This window comes from Myxine glutinosa, chromosome 1 (genome assembly GCF_964187855.1).
Source record: "Myxine glutinosa chromosome 1, kmMyxGlut1.1, whole genome shotgun sequence".
NCBI lineage: Eukaryota > Metazoa > Chordata > Myxini > Myxiniformes > Myxinidae > Myxine > Myxine glutinosa.
Window position 1 is genome coordinate 110,352,687 of NC_136261.1, and position 20,105 is coordinate 110,372,791.

General features: G+C 45.9%; 1 protein-coding gene across 5 annotated transcripts in view; it reads left to right on the top strand.

Annotated features, from left to right (window-relative positions):
- TRMT13 (tRNA methyltransferase 13) overlaps positions 1-20,105 on the top strand; it is a 71,519-nt gene that overhangs the window by 22,383 nt on the left and 29,031 nt on the right. For 2 of the 5 annotated variants that reach the window (XM_078776003.1, XM_068116983.2), the window contains exon 2: positions 14,161-14,207. The exons of the other annotated variants lie outside the window; for them this stretch is intronic. In XM_078776003.1, the coding sequence (XP_078632129.1) occupies positions 14,161-14,207 (47 nt within the window). The remainder of the gene's footprint in view (positions 1-14,160; positions 14,208-20,105) is intronic. 5 annotated transcript variants of the gene reach the window in all.

Consider the following 20,105-nt stretch of genomic DNA (forward strand, 5'->3'; position numbering starts at 1 on the left):
TGGTGACATCCATCATTAAGAAGTGGAAGACGTATCGTACCACCCAGGCTTTACCTAGATCACCTCGCCCATCCAAACTCAGCAGCTGAGCAGGCAATTTCTGTTGATTCTCAGATTATTTAGTCTTTGTCTACCTAGGTACTCTTTGCCCTGCAGGTGATGTTCTTCACTTCATGTCCAGATCTCGTATCCAGATCCAGATATTCACCAAAATCTAATTGATTTGTCCTTATCACACACCCAACCTGTCCACCATGTTTTGTCCAAATCCCCTCCACAACGTTTTGAGTTATCATGCTGACAGACAGACAAACAGCGGTGAAAACAAAACCTCCGTCCAACTTTGTTGTGAACGACTGATTTTGTCCATTGTAAATCCAGCAATGACTTTGAAATATCTGCAAGGCTCTATGTCCGAATTGGGGTTCATTGTTCATCAATCAACAATATTCCGTTCCCTTCCCAAAGCTGGCATCTATGGACAGGTGGCAAGAAAGAAGCCATTCCTGAAAAAGACGCATCTAAAAGCTCGTAAGGAGTTTACGAAAAAACATATTGATGATACTGCAGTCATGTGGAAAAACTTTTTGTGGTCAGACGAGACAAAAATTGAACTTTATGGTCTAAATTCAAAGCGTAACTGCGCATCAACCAGTCAACACCATCCCTACTGTCAAGCATGGTGGTGGCAGCATCATGTTATGGGGCTGCTTTTCATCAGCAGGGACTGGCTAGCTTGTCAGGATAGAAGGGACAATGAATGGTGCAAAACACAGGAGAATCCTTGAAGAAAACCTGCTTGGGTCATTCATGAATCGTGTGGTGGTTGAGATGCGGTGTCTGTTGCTCCGACGAGAGACCAAGACACTGCACTGAGAATAAACAGTTGGTTTAATAAGTAGAGTATGAAGCACATGTGGGAATTCCCAACCGGCACGAATGAAACCAGTTGCAAACTCAACCCAATTCCCAGCGCAATGCTCTTTAAATAGGCAGGCAAGAGATAACAGATCTCCCCTGAACCATAGCCCAGTCATATGCGTCATAGCATTTCACTAGGAGGTTAAAGAAAGTTAAAAGTCATTAGAAATTAAATTGTTTTTCTCTCAGCGGTCCGTCGATTGTGCTCCAATTACTTTCGTTCTCTCAGTTTTTCCCAGTCTTTTCACCCCATACTTCCTTGTTTAAAATCTCAAAAAAAAAAAAAAAAATTTTTTTTCCTTCTCTGTTCTTATTCGTTGTTCTTATTCGTTTGTTCGTTCTTCGACCACGTGTTTCAACCCCATTTCCCCAGATAGTTTTCATTGTTAAATTTAAAAATGCTTAAACTTTCCCCTGAAGTACTGTATTCTGTCATATATTATAACACCTTTTTCTTCTTCGTCTTTAAAAGGGTGCTTTCGAATTGCTCACCAAATCTATTCATTCCAAAAATTTTTTCCATCTCTTACAGTGCCTCTTTCATACATTCCCTAAACTTACCTGCACTCCACCCCCCCCCCCCCCCCCCTCCAGCGTCCTTAAACGTATTTTTGACTCGAAGGTCACAAGAAACTCATTTTGCAATAAATGTTCGTTTCCCATTAATCGTACACTTTCTAAAATCCAATCTCACCCCTCCCCTCCAAATCTTCCCCATCACCCCTCCCCTCCAAAACTTCCCTATCACGCCTCCCCTCAAAATCTCCCCCCTTTCCCCTCCCCTCCAAATCTTCCCCATCACCCATCTCTTTCAAATCTTCCCCCTTGCCCCTCCCCTCCAAATCTTCCCCATCACCTATCCCTTTCAAATCTTCCCCCTTGCCCCTCCCCTCCAAATCTTCCCCATCACCCATCCATTTAAAATCTCCCCCCTTGCCCCTCCCCTCCTAGACTCCACCCTCACCCTCCCCTCCAAATCTCCCCTATCTCCCATCCCTTTCAAATCCCCCCCTTGTCCCTTCCCTCCTAAACTCCCCACTAACCCCTCCCCTCATAAACTCCCCCCTCGCCCCTCCCCTTCAAATCTCCCCAACCTCATTTCTTCTCCATTTCCCCCCTCTCACTCCTCCTCCTCAAAGCGTCCTCCCTGCTTCTTCCCCATTCCAACTCTCACCTCCATCTCCCCCAACCTTCTGCCTCGCTCTTCCCCCGCCTCAAATAACACCTCACTGTGCCTCACCCAATCACCATCAAACCTATTGTCTGCCCCATCCTTCCCTTTCTCCGAGCTATTCTGAAATCTCTGACACACTGTCAACAGCTCTCCCTACCTCTTCCTCCTCTTCCACATCTTACACTACCCCTCCATCCCCCCTGTTCTGTATCCGATGCTCCCCCTTCCTCTTCATTAACGGTATGGACCTCAAACATCCGGGGCCTTCGCTCAAACTTGACTGATCTCTCCATACAGGTTGCTTCTGACAAACCAGACGTGATCTGCTTAACAGAAACTTTCCTCCTTCATGATGTCTCTGCTCTCCCGGGTTACTCCCTCCTCCGGTATGATAGACCTGAGCCTCGTCCTGGAGGTGGGATTGCTATCTTTATCAAAAACTCTCTTCCTCACTCGCCCTGCACTGCCCTCTCTCCACCTCACCCCCAGGAATACCTCTGGCTACGGCTTCCCCTTCGCTCCCACCTTTTGTTCATATGTGTGTTGTACTGTCGACCAAACAGTGATGACTCCATCTACATCTCGCTGTCTGATAATATGGACCAACTTCTATCTACTCATCCCAACTCTCTCTTCCTCATATGTGGTGATTTCAATTGTCACCATGCCAGTTGGCTGGGTGTGGGTACCTCTCTCACCAGCCATGGCTCCTCAGCAAAGGACTTCTGCGACTCACTGGGACTGACACAATCTGTCAATTTCCCGACCCAGATCTCAGTCAACGGAGCATCTTCTCTTCTGGACTTGGTTATGACTAACTTCCTTGCAAATGTCTGCTGCTCTTCTTCTGCTCCAATCGGCTCATCTGATCATGTGCTTGTTAAAGTGGACATCTCTCTGACCATTCTCAGAGAGCCTCCTCAACGTCGACGAGTCTGGCATTTCACTCAGGCCAACTGGCACGGTCTTCAAGCAGCCATCAATCATCTGGACTAGTCTCCCATCCCTACCGCCTCTGACATCAACTCATCCTGGGAATTCTTCCAAAGGAAATTGCTCTCTCTCTCATGCACAGATTTATCCCATCTTGTCTTCAGTTGTCATACTCTTCCCTCCCGTCCATGGTACACGGAAGCTTGTGGTGAGGCTGTTGCCCAGAAACAACTTGCCTTAGTCTCCTGGAAAGCAAATCCAATGGAAGAAAATCTCATTTCCTTTCACAAAGCCCGAAACAAGTGTGTGTCCACCCTCAGGAGAGCCAGGAAACAATATCTCTCCATTCTCAAACCGAACTCTCTTATCTGTCTCCCTCTTCCAAATCCTGGTGGCGTCTGGTCAAATCTGTTTCTGGTGTTTGTTCCCCCTCCATCCCCATCCCTTACCTCAAACGGCTACACAGTTGACTCCGCACGTGAAAAAGCTGAATGCCTCAACTCTGTGTTTGCCTCTAAATCTTGTGTCCCAAACCCATCCCTCTCTGTACCCACCGTACCCAGTCATACCCAGCTGCTCCTGGACTCTGTGTCCTTTCCTCCTGACAAGGTGGAAAAGTTTCTGTCAACCCTCGACTCTGATTCTGCAACTGGACCTGATGGCATCAGCTCACGGGTCCTAAAATCCTGTTCTTCCGCTCTTTCACTCCCTCTCTCTGTTCTCTTCACCCTCTCTTTTGCTTAAGGTTATCTGGCATCTGCTTGGAAATCAGCGAACATCACCGCTTTACACAAAAAAGGTGCAAAAACAGATCCTAGCAACTACAGACCAATCAGCCTGCTCTCAATTATCAGCAAAGTCATGGAATCCATCATTGCTTTGGATCTCAAATCCTTCCTCTTCTCCAATGGCTTGATCTCTGATCATCAATTTGGTTTCAGACCTGGTCACTCTACTCTGGACATGCTGCTTCTGCTGTCTCAACAATGTATGGAGGTCCTCAATGCCAAACAGGAAATTAGAGCTGTCTCCCTTGACATATCACGTGCCTTCGATATGGTCTGGCACCCCGCTCTGCCTCCTCACTCTCTGCAGACCTTGACAAAATCACAGACTGGGCAAACAAGTGGAACATGTCTTTCAATCCTGACAAATCTCACACTCTTACGATGTCTCTCCGAAAAGACCGACTGGACAACCCTCCCATCCACTTTCTGAATAATCATCTCCAAGAAGTTCTGTCACTCAAGCTTTTGGGTCTCACTATCTGCCATGATCTTTCCTGGGAAAACCACATTTCAAATCTGGCCTCCACAGCCAGTCGCCGACTGGACATCCTCCCTCGTGCGAAGTCCTTCCTTGGCACACCTGAGCTCCTCACCACATACAAGGCTTTCATCCACAGCTCAATGGAATACTGCTCTCCCCTCTGGGCTGGTGCTCCTGCCTCACACCTAGCTCGTCTTCACGCTGTTGAAACCAAAGCGTTCAGAATCATTGGAATCTCCCGCGATGAAGCTATCTCCGAGGGCCTTTCACTTACTCACCGCAGGCAGGTTGGTGGTCTTTCCGTCTTCTACCGACTCCTCTCCGGCCTTGCTCCCCCTGCTCTCTCTGGGCTCTCTCCCCCAAATATTCCTACAGGTCGCACAAGATCTGCCAGCAACCCTCTTATGGCTTAACTGCCAAAATCAAGACTCTCTGCTCACTTTCACTCCTTCCTTCCTCTTCTCTCCCACCTCTGGAACAAACTCCCTCACTCTCTTCAATCCCACTCCTCCCTCCAGGTCTTTAAAACAGCTGTTCACCACCATCTCTTATCTTCCCCCATCCAAAACCTTGATCTTTTCTACCCCCGCTAATTTCACCCCAAATCCACTTTTTTGAAATACCAACTTCTTTCCTGGAAGTCCTTGGTGTCCTTGTGTTTTATACTTCTCCCACCCCCCCCCCCCCCTTTCCACGCCTCCTCCCCCCAAGCCCTCTCCCTCGTACACACGTCTTTAGCTCGGTCGCAGGAATGTGTTCTGGTTACTTTCACAATTTAACTTTTACATGGTGTGCAGTGTTGGTCGAATCAGTCCTACAACATTGTCCCAAGAGTAGGTTTAATTCAGAATCGATCTCTCGCAATACCTCTAAGAAACCAACAAGCCACACAACAAGCCACACATCAACAACACACAACAACATGCATTTTAAGGCCATTTTTCCTGCTATAGCGGGGGTTAGCCTTGCGGTCCCATGACAATCTTCTCCATTTTGCCCTATTTTCTGCATCTCTCCTTGTTAACCCCCTTGCCCGCATTTCTTCTTCCACCATCACCAACAAGCCACACATTAGTATACAGTAATCATAGAAGTAAGTAATGGATCTGCAATTAGTATAAGCATGCTTAGAACCAAGAGTAACATGCACCATCTGAGTATGCACTACATCACACAGAATAAATGTCACAGGAATCATCGGAGCGCTGTCCAGTCCGAATTCTTATAGAAGCCTCTCAGTGGACAGAGTCGGCATAACACCTGGGTTCAACTTAGACACAATTTCATTGCATTCTCCCCGCCGTTAAAACTACACTACCCCCAATGGCGGAAGTCAAGCTAGCAAGTCATAGCAGCATAGAAACATGAGTTAGCAGCAGAGTAATATCAGGTAGCAGCAGCCCATGTCAGTCAGTCCAGCCATAGGGGCGTCCAGGGGCGTCACATTTCTCTTCCGGCGCGTGTCCGATAGGCACCAGGTGCCACATCCACAAGATCGAAATCCCCCGCATCGGAGTGATCCCCTAACTCGGGTGTCGGCGGTGGCCTCACAAAGCCATCCGGATCGGGCGCATGTGGCGGTGGGATAGCCGGTAGATTCATAATAATAATAAATAAAACTTTATTGTCCCATTTTCAGGGAAATTATTCTTTGGTGACACCGTAGGTTGACCATCATTAAAACATAAAACACAAAGGGAATAAGAAAACAATATTTAAAAAAAGAAAAAAAGATATAAAATATAAAATAAGTATAAAATTCTCCATTGTCTGATTAACTGTGCCGTAGTCCGGCTCGACAGTATCCCCGCATGGTGCAAAATGACGTACCGAGACGGTAGACACGTCCATTCGGCATCAGCACTCAAGCGTGCTCGGGGTTGGCTTGGAGAATATGAACCTTATCGACGAGGGGTTCATACTTACTCGAGCGAACCGCGCGTTTGAGGTAAGCCGGTCCGGGCCTCTCTCCAAAGTGCCAGTAGCCGTATTGCAGCATTCGCTGCCTTTTTGGTTTGTTTGCTGGCCCCAAGCCGCCATTACGCACGCGGTCAGAGTGGGAGAAAAAGGGAGGAGCGGCCAGGAACGTAGGCGTGACCCCATCAACGTGTCACGAGGGGAGGTACGAATGAACCCTCGCGGCCAATCCGGGCCGAGGCGTGTTCACCGGTAGGCGGAGCGAAGCGGACGCGGCTTAATACGCGAAGCTTGCAATAAAAGCGGGAGCGCAAGCCCTTTCGGGGAGGAGAGAGAGAGGCAGACACCAGGCGGAAGAACAGAGAGCAGATGCGGGGGAGATCGGCAGATGCGAGAGAACAGCGCAGAGGCGGCGAACATAAGCACATTGCGCAGAGGATCGTTTGGGACGATCGTTGTCCATACGAACTGCCGTGGTTTTGAGAGAGTTCGGCACGCTGTACGTACGCGCATTCCAGCCCCTCGCGTTTGTAAGGTCCGGTCGCGCGCCAACGACGTCAAGCTGCCAGCCGTCCTTCACCCGCGGACACGGAGCCTAGACCATCCCCTCGCCTGGAACCATCTGCCTGGACCTTCCTCCCCTACCAGCTACCTTTCGTGTGAGTCTGTTTGTATTGTCATGGGCGTGTTATATAAGTGTCTAAGGTTGCCCTATGTGCTTTTGTTTCCTCTTCTTGTACATTCCCTTCTTTCGTTTCCTCTTTTAGAAAGTATTAAACCATATTTGTTCTTCCTTTACCCTTCGTATTCTTTGCTTCCTCTCGTCCGATCGTCTTAGTCTTTTCCCCATTGAGTACCTGTGGCACGATTTGGCCAACCGCTATAATCGGGTTTAGTCCCTTTGTTAACGGCTCGAGCTGCGGGTTGCTAAACCGCTCGGCAATCTTCCATCTTGTCCGCGGCTCGGGCGGGGCTCATTTCCTCGCTTACCGGAAGGTGCTGGTAATTAGGTAATAGGAACAATTGGCCTACACCCTATTCAGCGCTGACCGGAAGTGACGTCATAGCTCCAGGACCGGAGACGGCCAGCTTAATAGACGAGGGGATTAACCCCCCCTCGGTAAGGGGAGTGCCGTACTCCGAGATCCGCAACTATATGTATGTATATGTGTATATATATATATATATATATATATATATATACATATATATATATATATATATATATATATATATATATATATATATATATATACATACACATATACATACACAGACTTGGCATTTAATATGGAATATATATTTTTTCTTGACGTGGGTTTACTTTCTGAACTCGGTATATCAATCTGGTGAGTTTCTTTTACACTTCGGTGATTTCTTTGTTAAAAGAACCATGTCACTGATTGTCTGTCGCAGCAAGAAGTCAATAACAGGATTATATCACAGGTGGCGTGACAAAATGTACGGACAGGTACATTTGACGATTGGCTTCACAATCGGGTATATAAGGGTTGTTGCGTTCTGTTTTAGTGGAAAACAACTGCTGCACGTCTACAAAAGTTATTGCCGCTTCCCCTGGAGATGGTCCGTCAACTCAACAATGCTGTTTGTCATTTAGTGGTGGCTTTACGATATTCCGGCATGAAACAGCGTGCTATTGCTCGGCAGTATGGCATCACTCAAGGTCAGGTGTCAAAGATCCTGAAACGAAATGCTCAGAGGGGTGTCCCTACTCCAATACCGAGGTCAGGACGTCCCCGCAGAACCACAAGGAGGGATGATCACCAGCTGCACCGGTTAGTCCGCAATGGCCTTACCAAGTCAGCTAATCGGCTTAGGGCTGAGTGGCAGCAACTGACAAATGTGCCTGTATCCAGAAGGCTAGTCAACCAACGACTGGTTCAAGCAGGCTATCGTGCCAGGCGTCCCCTGAGAAAGCCACGTCTGACCAGACAACACCGCCAGCGCCGATTGCAGTGGGCGAGAGAGCACTGTCAATGGCAGCCAGAACACTGGAATCACGTGATCTTCAGTGACAAGTCTAGATTTCTGGTCTATCGTCAAAATGGCCGCATCCGAGTGCGCAGACAAGTGCATGAAGCCTACAACGAAGATTGTATAATGCCAAGAGTCCAAGCTGGAGGTGGTGGGGTGACCGTTTGGGCTGCTTTTCATGCAGGGGGCAAAACTGACCTGGTTGTTCTGAATGGAAACCTGAACCAGTTCAAGCACAGGGGCATTCTGGAAGAAACATTGCTTCCATTTGTTCGTGCAGCCTTTCGAGGAAACTTTGTCTTCCAAGATGACCATGCACGGCCTCGTCGTGCTCGCATGATCCAACACTTTCTTGCTGACCGTGGTGTAGAGCATATGGAGTGGCCTGCCATGTCCCCGGATATGAATCCGATAGAGAACCTGTGGGCAGAATTAACGCATCAAATCGACAATGTGGACCAGCAGCCTGCCTCTGTGCGTGAATTGCAGCAGGCTATTGTAACTGCATGGCAAGCGATTCCTGTCCAAACCTTGGCAAATCTCGTGAACAGTATGCCTCAACGTGTACGTGCTCTCCTGAATGCTCGTGGGGGTTACACGACGAACTGAACTGTAATTTTACTGTCCGTAATCCCAGTCGTAATTTAACATTTGTTTTTGTTAAAAAAATTTTTTGCCTAATGTGCAAAATAAAGAGATACTTCTGGAAAACGCACAGAAGTTTAACACAGTACTGTCCGTGAATTGAGTTCGATATCAGTTTCCATCACTTTCAAGGATCAATTTATTTGCTTCGAAATGTCAAATGTGGTTTTTGTTTCTTTTAAAGGTCACTAACAAAATCTAGAATAATTTCAACATAATTCCAATGAACTTTTGGTTCTAAGTCATCTTGAAAAGTAAGTTCACCCCCACAAAAAAAATATTCCATATTAAATGCCAAGTTTGTATGTATATATATATATATATATATATATATATATATATATATATATATATATATATATATATATATATATATATATATATATATATATATGTATATATATATATATATGTATATATAAATATAAATATATAATTATATATATATATATATATATATATATATATATATATATATATATATATATATGCATATATATATATATATACAGTGATCCCTCGTTTATCGCGGGGGTTACGTTCCAGAACCCCCCGCGATAGACGAAAATCCGCGAAGTAGCGACCATATTTTTATTTTATTATTTATATATATTTTAAAGCTTTATGACCCTCCCCACACTCTTATTAACCTTTCCCACACTCTTATTAACCTTTCTCACACTCTTATTAACCTTTCCCATACTCTTATAAACACTTCCTATACTCTTAAACACTTTTTACACTCTTAAACATACGTAATTTTAACAACATATAAAATTCTAATGGGTACTCACGATTGAAGATACTGTAGCGAACCATGGGTTCCCCAAGCAAGACCAGCATCAGAATCTCCTTGCTCCAGCCGGTGACGTCACCGGCAGGGATTCCCGGTGCCAGAGTGGCTGGTCACGTGACCGCCAAAGCGTGCCGCGCGTGCGGGTATAATCAGCTCCACCTGTTGATCACGTGACCGCCGAAGCACGCCACGCTTGAGAGGCGTGGCTTTCGGTTTCTGGTTGTGCTTTATAATGCAGCCCGATAAACGGGCTTTTCAGTGTTCCCGAGTTGGTTTTGAGAATAAATATCTTCTCGGACGAGTTTGTGTCTTGCCCGTCATTTCATCCGTATCAAGCAAGAGCCCCGGCTCTTCAATACTACAACTTGCGTGATGAAGATGATGATGAATTAGCTGTGCAGTACTGATGACGATGAAGGTGATGACGATGATGAATGTACTGCACAGCCAGAAAGAGCATTACAGTTACCCATTACGTGGGTAACTAGCGCAAATGGAAGCTGCCGCATCTGCGTTTTCCATACGCACGACTCTTTGTCTCTTTGTCTACTGTTCTACTGTACACTATGTACAGTATTTTATTTCTTGTAATATGTTTTAATTACTGTATTTTTCTTATTTTTTTACGTTTTTAAATTTTTTAGGCTAGTAAATGCTTATTTTACCACAAAAATATTTAAAATAATAGTATATAAAAATACATTTATACCACAAAATCCCGCGATATAGCGAAAAATCGGCGATATAATTTTACATATACTAGCGAGAAAAACCCGCGATGTACCGAAGCCGCGAAAAGTGAACCGCGATATAGCGAGGGATGACTGTATATATATATATATATATATATGTATGTATATATAAATATATAATTATATATATATATATATATATATATATATATATATATGTATATATAATTATATATATATATATATATATATATATATATATATATATATATATATATATATATATATATATATATATATATATATATGTATATATAATTATATATATATATATATATATATATATATATATATACATATATTGTATATATATATATATATATATATATATATATATATATATATATATATGTATATATATATATATATATATATACAGTGGTACCTCGGCTTACGAGTGCCCCAACGTACGAGTTTTTCGGGATACGAGCCGTCGCTCGGGCGGTTTGTTGCTTTGGGATACGAGCCGAGATCCGATGTACGAGCTCAAAAAATTTATTTTTTTGAATTTTCCGGTTGTGGCTTCCGGTTCCGGTCACGTGGTTATCTTGCCGTGAAAGCATCTCTGCTTGGATATAAAACACGCAATCGTCGAAATACATGAGCGAGGAATCTCCTTGCTCCAGCCGGTGACGTCATCGGCGGGGATCCCCGCCTCCAGAGTGGCTGGTCACGTGACCGCCAAAGCGTGTCGCGCGTGCGGGTATAATGAGCTACACCTGTGGATCACGTGACCACAGAAGCACGCCTCGCTTGAGAGGCATGGCTTTCGGTTTGCGTTTTGCTTTATAAGGCGCGATAAATGGGCTTTTGAGTGTTAGCGGTTCATGGCGTTGACGGTTCATGACGGTTCATGACGGTTCATGACGGTTCATGGCGTTGACGGTCAAAAACCCATTACATCAATTTTACCAGGCACTGTACAGTAAGTACAGTGGACACCAAATGCACGGTGGAAGGCTAGAAGTAGAAGATCGTCCAAGACAAGTGAGAATAAGCCATACTTTGGAGATGACGTCATTCGCTGGTCCGATAACCAAAGATGTGGTATAAAAAACCAGGTGAGCTAACAATGCAGCAATGAAGGAATTCGGCCAAGGCACCGGCACACAACGACCTACCTACATCGAAAGACTCAATGCCAATGGTGACAGAAGCCAAGACGGCCGGCTTAAACACCGCCGAAAGACCACGGTGTACCAACTTACGATGCAGAACATCTTGCACTTAATATGATGACAACAGGTGCCATCCTCTGACGTACCATTACAGGTACAGGTACAGTACACGTGAGCACAGAGCAAAAGTTCACTGAAACCGAGATTAAGAAAAAAGAAAAAACACCTCGTGGTCCGTGCTCGATATCCGAGTTTCAATCTTTTCAAACACATGATGCTCTCGGTCACGGTATCTCCTGCGAGCTGCTTCTCCTTCAACCACACAAACAACAACTTCTCCATATCTTCATGGATAGAGGTCCGGAGCTTTGAAATAATCGTAACGCCCTTGGCTGGCGTTATAGCCTTTATGGACTCCTTCTGCTTCAAAATCGTACATATCGTAGAAGGAGTACGATCGTACTGCCTCGCCAAGTCGACAACACGCACACCTCACCTGGCATGCTCTTCTCCTCTGCTTAATAAAACCAGTTTATTTCTTTACATTCTCTTGTATTATGTACAGTATATACGAGGTCGTGCTTGTTTATACATTATTTGTTATTTATAAAGTACATTTTTGTTATTTAAAAGCACCTAACAAAAAAAATTGGTGTTTTTTTTTTGAGGCTGGAACGGATTAATAGCATTTCAATGCATTTGAATGGGAAAATTTGCTTTGACTTACGAGCGATTTGGCTTACGAGCTCCGTCACGGAACGGATTAAACTCGTAAGCCGAGGTACCACTGTATATATATATATATATATATATATATATATATATATATATATATATATATATATTGTGTATATATATATATATATTGTATATATATATATACTGTATATATATATATACACTTGCAGAAGTACCCGGCATTGCCGGAAGGGGGAAGGGAAGGGAAGGGAGGGGGGAGGTGGAGTGGGAAGGGGAGGGGAGGGGAAGGGGGGGAAGGGGGGGGAAGGGGAGGACGGATGGGGAGAGGGGGGAGGGGAGGAAGGGGAGGGCCAGTCAACAATGATGTTGCAGTTCTCATGGGAGGAGAGCAGCACAACAATCGCGACATCGTCCTGCATCTTCGCAACAACAGCGCGAAGCGGATTTTGGAGACTCACCGATCCTGTGACGCCCTCCAGTACCGGCGTTTCCGGGCGGGGGAAGGGAGACCCGTACATTCCCAACCCGTACATTCGCCCTCTCGACTCAAGCTCACTCGGGCAAAAGCCTCGCACAAATTACACCGTGAAGGCCCAATGGCCATGTCTATGCCACAAATCAAGTACGTGAGCGAGGCTGGCGCACTGAATTGAAAATATATAGAACGCTCATACTCCGTGAAAAGTGTAGCCGCCATGTCGCCATCTTGGTTAACACGACTCGACCAACTCGCTTCACGTATCTCGTTTGTTTTGAACGTGTCCCAGATTTCAAAAGCGAGACAACTGTTGAAATGCCATTTTTTGCGGCAATAAACTGCTTCAATCGGTTAAGGAAGGGTTGTGGAAAGACGTTTCACAGCTGTTGCAAAGACGTTTAATTCATATCGCACAAAATCGACACAAAACACAATCGCACAAAAGGTGAAAAAACGCAATCGCTTTTCGCTCTGAATTACGTGCAAACGCGTGATGGAAATCATCATCGCCCAGCATCGAGTGCCAACCAAGATGGTGCCCGGTAGCTGCATCTCCACCTATGTGGTGTGAATGGCAATGGTCGTTCTATATATTTTCCGTTCAGTGGTCTGGCAACGAGGATGGAACATCACGTGATCGCTCTGAGCGAATCAGCGAGCTGCTCTGGCACCGGCTGGGATTCCGTGTACAATGCTTCTCGCTGAAATGCGCTGAGGTAAATATGAATAAAAAATATGGATCTCGTCAAATATTTTTAGGTAGGCCATGTCCTTCCCAGGCTCAATGGCCATGTCTATGCCAAATATCAAGCACGTGAGCCTCTCTGTTTAGGAGTCTATCGGTAACATACACACACACACACACACACACACACACACACACACACACACACAGACACACACACAAACTGTGTTTTATTTATATATAGATATATATATATATATAATTTTTCTATATATATATATATATATATCTCAAAACAAGGATTTTTTGAGATAATGGACAAATAAAAGGAAAAGGGGAACCATGGGTCACAGCAACACGATCGGATTAAATCTTCATTTGAACTTGATCAAATGTGAAGTTGCTCACTCGAGGGTAGCTTCTTATTTGATGCACTTTGCAGTTAGGTGAAACAGGAAGCTTCGGTTTTCACCAAAGGACAGTTTTATATATTGCTAGGTTTCCTCCCAGTGTGCATTTGAAGTGTGTAAGTTTGTTGAATTTGAACCATCATGCAACAAGATTCATGCTGACAGCTGGCCCTCTCTGCACTTCTGTTCTTTTTATTGAACAAATATTTATCTCATGAATATTCTCGGGGAATATTTAGTTGGGAATAAATACGTTGAGCAGGTACACCACACCATTTAAAAAATGTGCGACATAGTGCTGGCAACCATTTTTGCACATCAATCTTTTTTTTTGTAATCATGATCTCATTCAGATTGCACATTTCTAGGTTGGGCAGCAAAGAAAGCGAATTCCTTGTCCGCTGGACCCAAAGCAGTAAGTTGATGTTACTCTTTATTATTGTCTCATTTGCAAGTTGCCTATAGCCATTCTGCTTGCCATATTCAGCATTGGCATATGTGAGAAAGACTTATGGTGCGTTAAAGACCATCTTGATTTTATGTGTGCACGTATGAGCTTGTGCATGTGTGCTCTAATCTCTCCCATTCCTTCCTTTCCCTTCTCTCCCCACAACCTCCCCATTTCTCTAAACTCCTTTAACTCTTTATTTTTCTGCCTTCTCTTCCTTTTCACAATTCAAATTATCTCATTTTAGCCTCCTCATCACAAGTGCATGCATAATAGATAGATCCATAATTTGTATTTATTTATTCATAAATATGTATATTAACCTGCAGGCTAACCCCTGCTGTAGCAGGGAAAATATGGCCTTAAAACGATCACATTCATTCATTCATTCAGTCATTTCATTCATATATAGACACATACATACACAGATACATACACACACACACACACACACACACACACACACACACACACACACACACACACACAGACACATACATACATACACATATACACTACCGGTCAAAAGTTTTAGAACACCTCAATTTTTCCAGTTTTTATTGAAATTTAAGCAATTCAAGTCCAGTGAATAACCTGAAATGGTACAAAGGAAAGTAGTAAACTGCTTGAGGTTAAAAAAAAAGTTTCGGTTCGCAAAAACGGGGAAATAATGTAAATTGCACAGTTATATTGTAAAAAAAAAGGCCTTCTTCAGGGAACAAGTAATGGGTTAACAACTTACCGCTGTTCTGCAGCAATGTAATTAAATTAAGCCTTGAAAGTTGATGCAAACAATTCCAACAGGTTTCCCAAGCTCTGCTGATTACTTGATTACAAACCCCTGTCTGTTTCAAAGCAGTATTGGAACAGACTGTTCTTACACCCTCTGAAGCATTATTTGGACAATATTGCACTGCAGGAAGTAGTAGATTGGAAACTGGAGGAAACTCTGAAAGGAAGAGGTCTGGCAGACCCAAAGCCACAACACAATCAGAAGATACGTTTCTAAGAGTCAACAGCTTGTGTGATGGGCAGCTCACAGGACAACAGCTTCAAGCACAGCTTCACACTGGTCGAAGTAAGCAAGTCTCAGTTTCAACTGTGAAGAGAAGACTTCGAGCTGCAGGTTTGACAGGTTGAGTGGCAGTAAGAAAGCCATTGCTAAGATGGCAAAATAAGAAAAAGAGGCTTGCCTGAGCCATGAAGCACCGCCAGTGGACTACTGAAGACTGGAAGAAGGTCTTATGGACCGATGAATCAAAATGTGAAATCTTTCGTTCATCCCGCAGGGTTTTTGTACGCCGTCGAGTAGGCGAAAGGATGGTTCCTCAGTGTGTGACACCAACTGTCAAACATGGAGGAGGAAGTGTGATGGTCTGGGGCTTTTTTGATGGATCCAGAGTCGGCGACTTGCACAGAGTGACTGGCACCCTGAACCAAAAGGGCTACCACAGCATTTTTCAGCGCTATGCAATACCCTCTGGTATATGCCTAGTTGGTCAGGGGTTCATCCCACAACAAGCTAATGACCCTAAACACACCTCCAGGCTATGTCAAATCTACTTTTGCAGAAAAGAACAAGATGGTAGGCTTCAAATCATGGAGTGGCCAGCAGTCTCCAGACTTAAACCCCATCGAGCTGGTTTGGGATGAACTGGACAGAAGGGTGAAAGCAAAGCAACCGACAAGTGCAACACATTTGTGCGAACATGAAAACACACATGAAAGCCCGCTTGGAGTTTGCAAAAAAGCACCTAAAGTACTCTCAGACTGTGAGAAACAAGATTCTGTGGGCTTTCATGTGTCTTTCACTGAGGAGAGGCTTCCGTCTGGCCACTCTGCCATAAAGCCCAGATCGGTGGAGTGTTGCAGTGATGGTTGTCCTCCTGGAAGTTTCTCCCATCTCCACACAGGATCCCTGGAGCTCAGGCAGGGTGACCATCGGGTTCTTGGTCACCTCTATTACCAAGGCCCTTCTCCCCCGATTGCTCAGTTTGGCCAGGCGGCCAGCTCTAGGAAGAGTCCTGGTTGTTCCAAACTTCTAATAATAATAATAATAATGCATTTATTTTATATAGCGCTTTTCAGGGAGCCCAAAGACGCTTTGACAGAGTGCAAAACATAATGCGTAGCAAAACATAAAAACAATTGCAAAAAAAACAAGAATCAATAGGGAAATATTCAGAGCAAAAAGGAGGGAGAAGGAGAAGAGATAGTCAGGGGTTAAATGCTGTGGGTTAAATGTTGAATGCAGTGTTGAACAGGTGGGTCTTGAGTGATGTTTTGAATGTGGTGAGTGAGGAGGAGTCTCTGATGGTGTGAGGTAGTGAGTTCCAGAGGGTGGGAGCAGCGATGGAGAAGGCCCTGTCCCCCCAGGATCTTAATTTGGTCTGGATGGGGGGGGGGGGGGGGTCAGGAGGTTGGTACCAGCAGAGCGGAGGTTGCGGTTGGGAGTGTGTCTGGAGAGGAGGTCAGCCAGGTAGGATGGGGCCAGGTTATGGAGGGCTTTGTAGGTCAAGAGGAGGATTTTGTACAGGATTCTCTGGGAGATGGGGAGCCAAAGGACGGGGGTGATGTAGTCACGGGTCCGGGAATGGGTGAGTAGACGGGCAGCGGAGTTCTGAATGTATTGGAGTTTATTGGTGATTGTGGAGGGTGAACCATAGAGGAGGCTATTGCAGTAGTCCAGACGGGAGGTGATGAAGGCGTGGATGAGGGTTTCTGCAGCCATGGAGGAGAGGGATGGACGGAGACGGGCGATGTTTTTCAGGTGAAAGAAGGCTGTCTTTGTGATCTGTTTAGTGTATTTGTCGAAGGAGAGGGCTGGTCAAAGATGATGCCAAGATTCCGGATGTGAGGGGAGGTGGATACTGGGATACCGTCGATGTTGAGGGCAAAGTTATTGGTGGATTTTATGAGCGTTTTTGGGCCAATGATGATTATTTCAGATTTATCATAGTTCAGTTTGAGGAAGTTAATTTGAAGCCAGGATTTTATTTCAGTGATGCAGTTTGTCAGGATAGAGTGGGTGGTGGTGGAGATGGACTTGGTGGAGATGAAAAGCTGGATGTCATCGGCGAAGCAGTGGAATTGGAGACCATGACGGCGGATTAAGTGACCGAGGGGGGACAGGTAAAGGATGAAGAGGAGGGGGCCAAGAACTGAACCTTGGGGGACACCTTGGGGGAGGGGAGCAGTGGGAGATTTGCAGTTATTGATGGAGACGAACTGGCGTCTGTCAGAGAGGTATGATTTAATCCAAGAGAGGGCAGTGCCAGTAACGTTAAAGGTGGTTTCAAGTCGGGTGAGGAGGATGGTGTGATCGATGGTGTCAAAGGCGGCGCTGAGGTCGAGGAGGCTGAGAATGTTGAGGTTGCCAGCGTCAGAGAGGAGAAGGTCGTTGGTGATTTTGAGGAGAGCAGTTTCAGTACTGTGGTTGGAGCGGAATCTGGATTGGAATGTTTCATACAGGTTATTGGCAGAGAGGTGATGTTTGAGTTGAGCGGCTACAGCGCGTTCCAAAACTTTCGACAGAAAGGGTAGGTTGGAGATGGGTCTGAAGTTGTTTAGGGTGTCAGGTTTTAGTCCAGGTTTTTTCAGAATGGGGGTAACAGCAGCAATTTTGAGGGATGATGGGACGATGCCTGTAGACAGGGAGGAGTTTATTGTTGCAATGATAAGTGGAGAGAGAGCAGGAAGGGAGGCCTTGACAAAGCTGGAGGGGATGGGGTCAAGAGTGCAGGTGGCAGTTTTCATTCCTATGAGGAGTTCAGAGAGGTCAGTAGGGGAGATTGGGGAGAATTGAGACAGGGGATGGCAGGATAAGGGGGGGCAGGTGGTTTGAGGGGGAGCGGGTGCGGCGGTGGTCAAGCTGTTGTAGATGTTTTCAACTTTGCGTTGGAAGAATGAAAGGAAGGAGATGCAGTTGTCGACTGTGAATGACTGGGTGGTGGTGTTAAGGGGGCTGAGGAGTTTGTTTATTGTAGAGAAGAGTGCTTTTGGGTTTCCGGAGCCAGAGTGGATAATTTGAGAGTAGTAGGCGGAGCGGGCGCGGGAGAGGGCATCTTTGTAGTGTTGTAGGTGGTCCTTGTAGGCTTGGGAGTGAATTGTGAGACCTGTTTTATTGCGGAGTCTTTCAAGTTGGCGAGCACAAGTTTTCATCAGGCGGAGTTCAGGGGTAAACCAGGGAGCAGAATGGGTGAAAGAAACTGTTTTGGTTTTTATAGGCACAAGTTGGTCAAGGCAGGAGGAGAGAGTGTGGTTGTAGTAGTCAGTGAGATCAGAAGGGTTGTGGAGGTCAACGAAGGGAGAAGTGAACATTTTTTCAGAGAGGGTGGATGACAATGAGGTCGGTGAAAGAGCGTTTAGCTTACGAAAGTTGATAGTGCGATAATGCCTTGGTGTTGGGGCGGGGATGTTGATGGTCATAGTGATGGCTAAGTGGTCAGAGAGGGTGAGGTCGGAGCCAGAGAGATGGTGCAAGATTAATCCAGTAGAGCAGACAAGGTCCAATATGTGACCACGGTTATGGGTAGGAAAGTTGACATGTTGAGTGAGGTTAAAGCAGGTGAGTAAATCAGTGGTCAGTGGTTATCGTGGAGTCAGTGGAGTCCATGTGGATATTGAAATCACCAAGGAGGAGGATTGAGGGGGAGAGGGAACATAGCTGGGTCAGAAAGTAGGAGAAGTCAGACAGGAATGATGGGTGTGGTTTGGGAGGGCGGTAGACAACAGCCATGACTGACTGTGTGTGACCAGAGAGTTTAAAAGCCAGGTGTTCAAAATATGGAGCAGATGAGATGGAGATGAGGCTGGTCCTGATGTCTTGTCGGTGAATAACGGCAATTCCACCACCTCGGCCCTCCGAGCGTGGTTTATTGATGTAGGAATATCCATTGGGTGTGGTGAGTTTGAGTGCGAAGTAGTCCAGAGGTTGTTGCCAGGTTTCAGTGAGACAGAGAAAGTCCAGTTTATTTTCCAGGATGTAGTCGTTGAGGATGAGGGATTTGTTGTTGAGGGACCGGGTATTGAACAGGGTGAGCTTGATGTTGTTTTGTACGGCGGGGATGAACTCGGGTGATTTGGCCAGGGTTCGCAGACAGGAGGTGCGATTGTGTGCGTTGCTGTGACCAGGTGCGCTGGGACGATGAGTAGGAGTGCGCTGAGCCGACCAGAGGACGGGGATGGAGTGACCTGATTGTAAATGAACAAACTTACGACCGGAGCCACGGTGAATGTACCTGGGTCGTCGCAGGAGTCCATTGGATTTGATTGCAGAGATGCATGATGGGGTGGAGCGGGTATTAAGCAGAAGAAGCCTTGCGGCGGAGTACCGCAGAGCCATGCCAGGCAGGAGCGAAGAGACGAGCACGAGGCCAAGGTTGAGGAGGCGAAACAATGGCCACAACCACGGGAGCGGGCCCGAGGAAACAGCGAAGGAGCCGGGCAGGTGAAGCCAGGAGCAGAGCCGGGACCGAGCAGAGGGCAGACAGGAGCGAAGAGACGAGCACGAGGCCAAGGTTGAGGAGGCAAAGCGGCAAATGCAGCGGCAAACGACCGCCGCCGCTAATCAAGATCACAGCGGCAAACCGCCACCACCACCGCTGCACACAATGGCCACAACCCACGGGAGCGGGCCCGAGGAAACAGCGAAGGAGCAGGGCAGGCGAAGCTAGGAGCAGAGCCGGGACCATGCAGAGGGCAGACTCAATGGCCAAAAATCCGCCACGACCACCAGAGAAGCAAGCTAAAGACAATGGCCCAGTCGGAGAAGCGGCGAGCAAGCGATGCCAGCGTCCTCTCCGGACCGGACCGGAAGCGGGAAAAAAACTTCAAAAACGGAAAAAAAAGAATTTTCCACAAAGT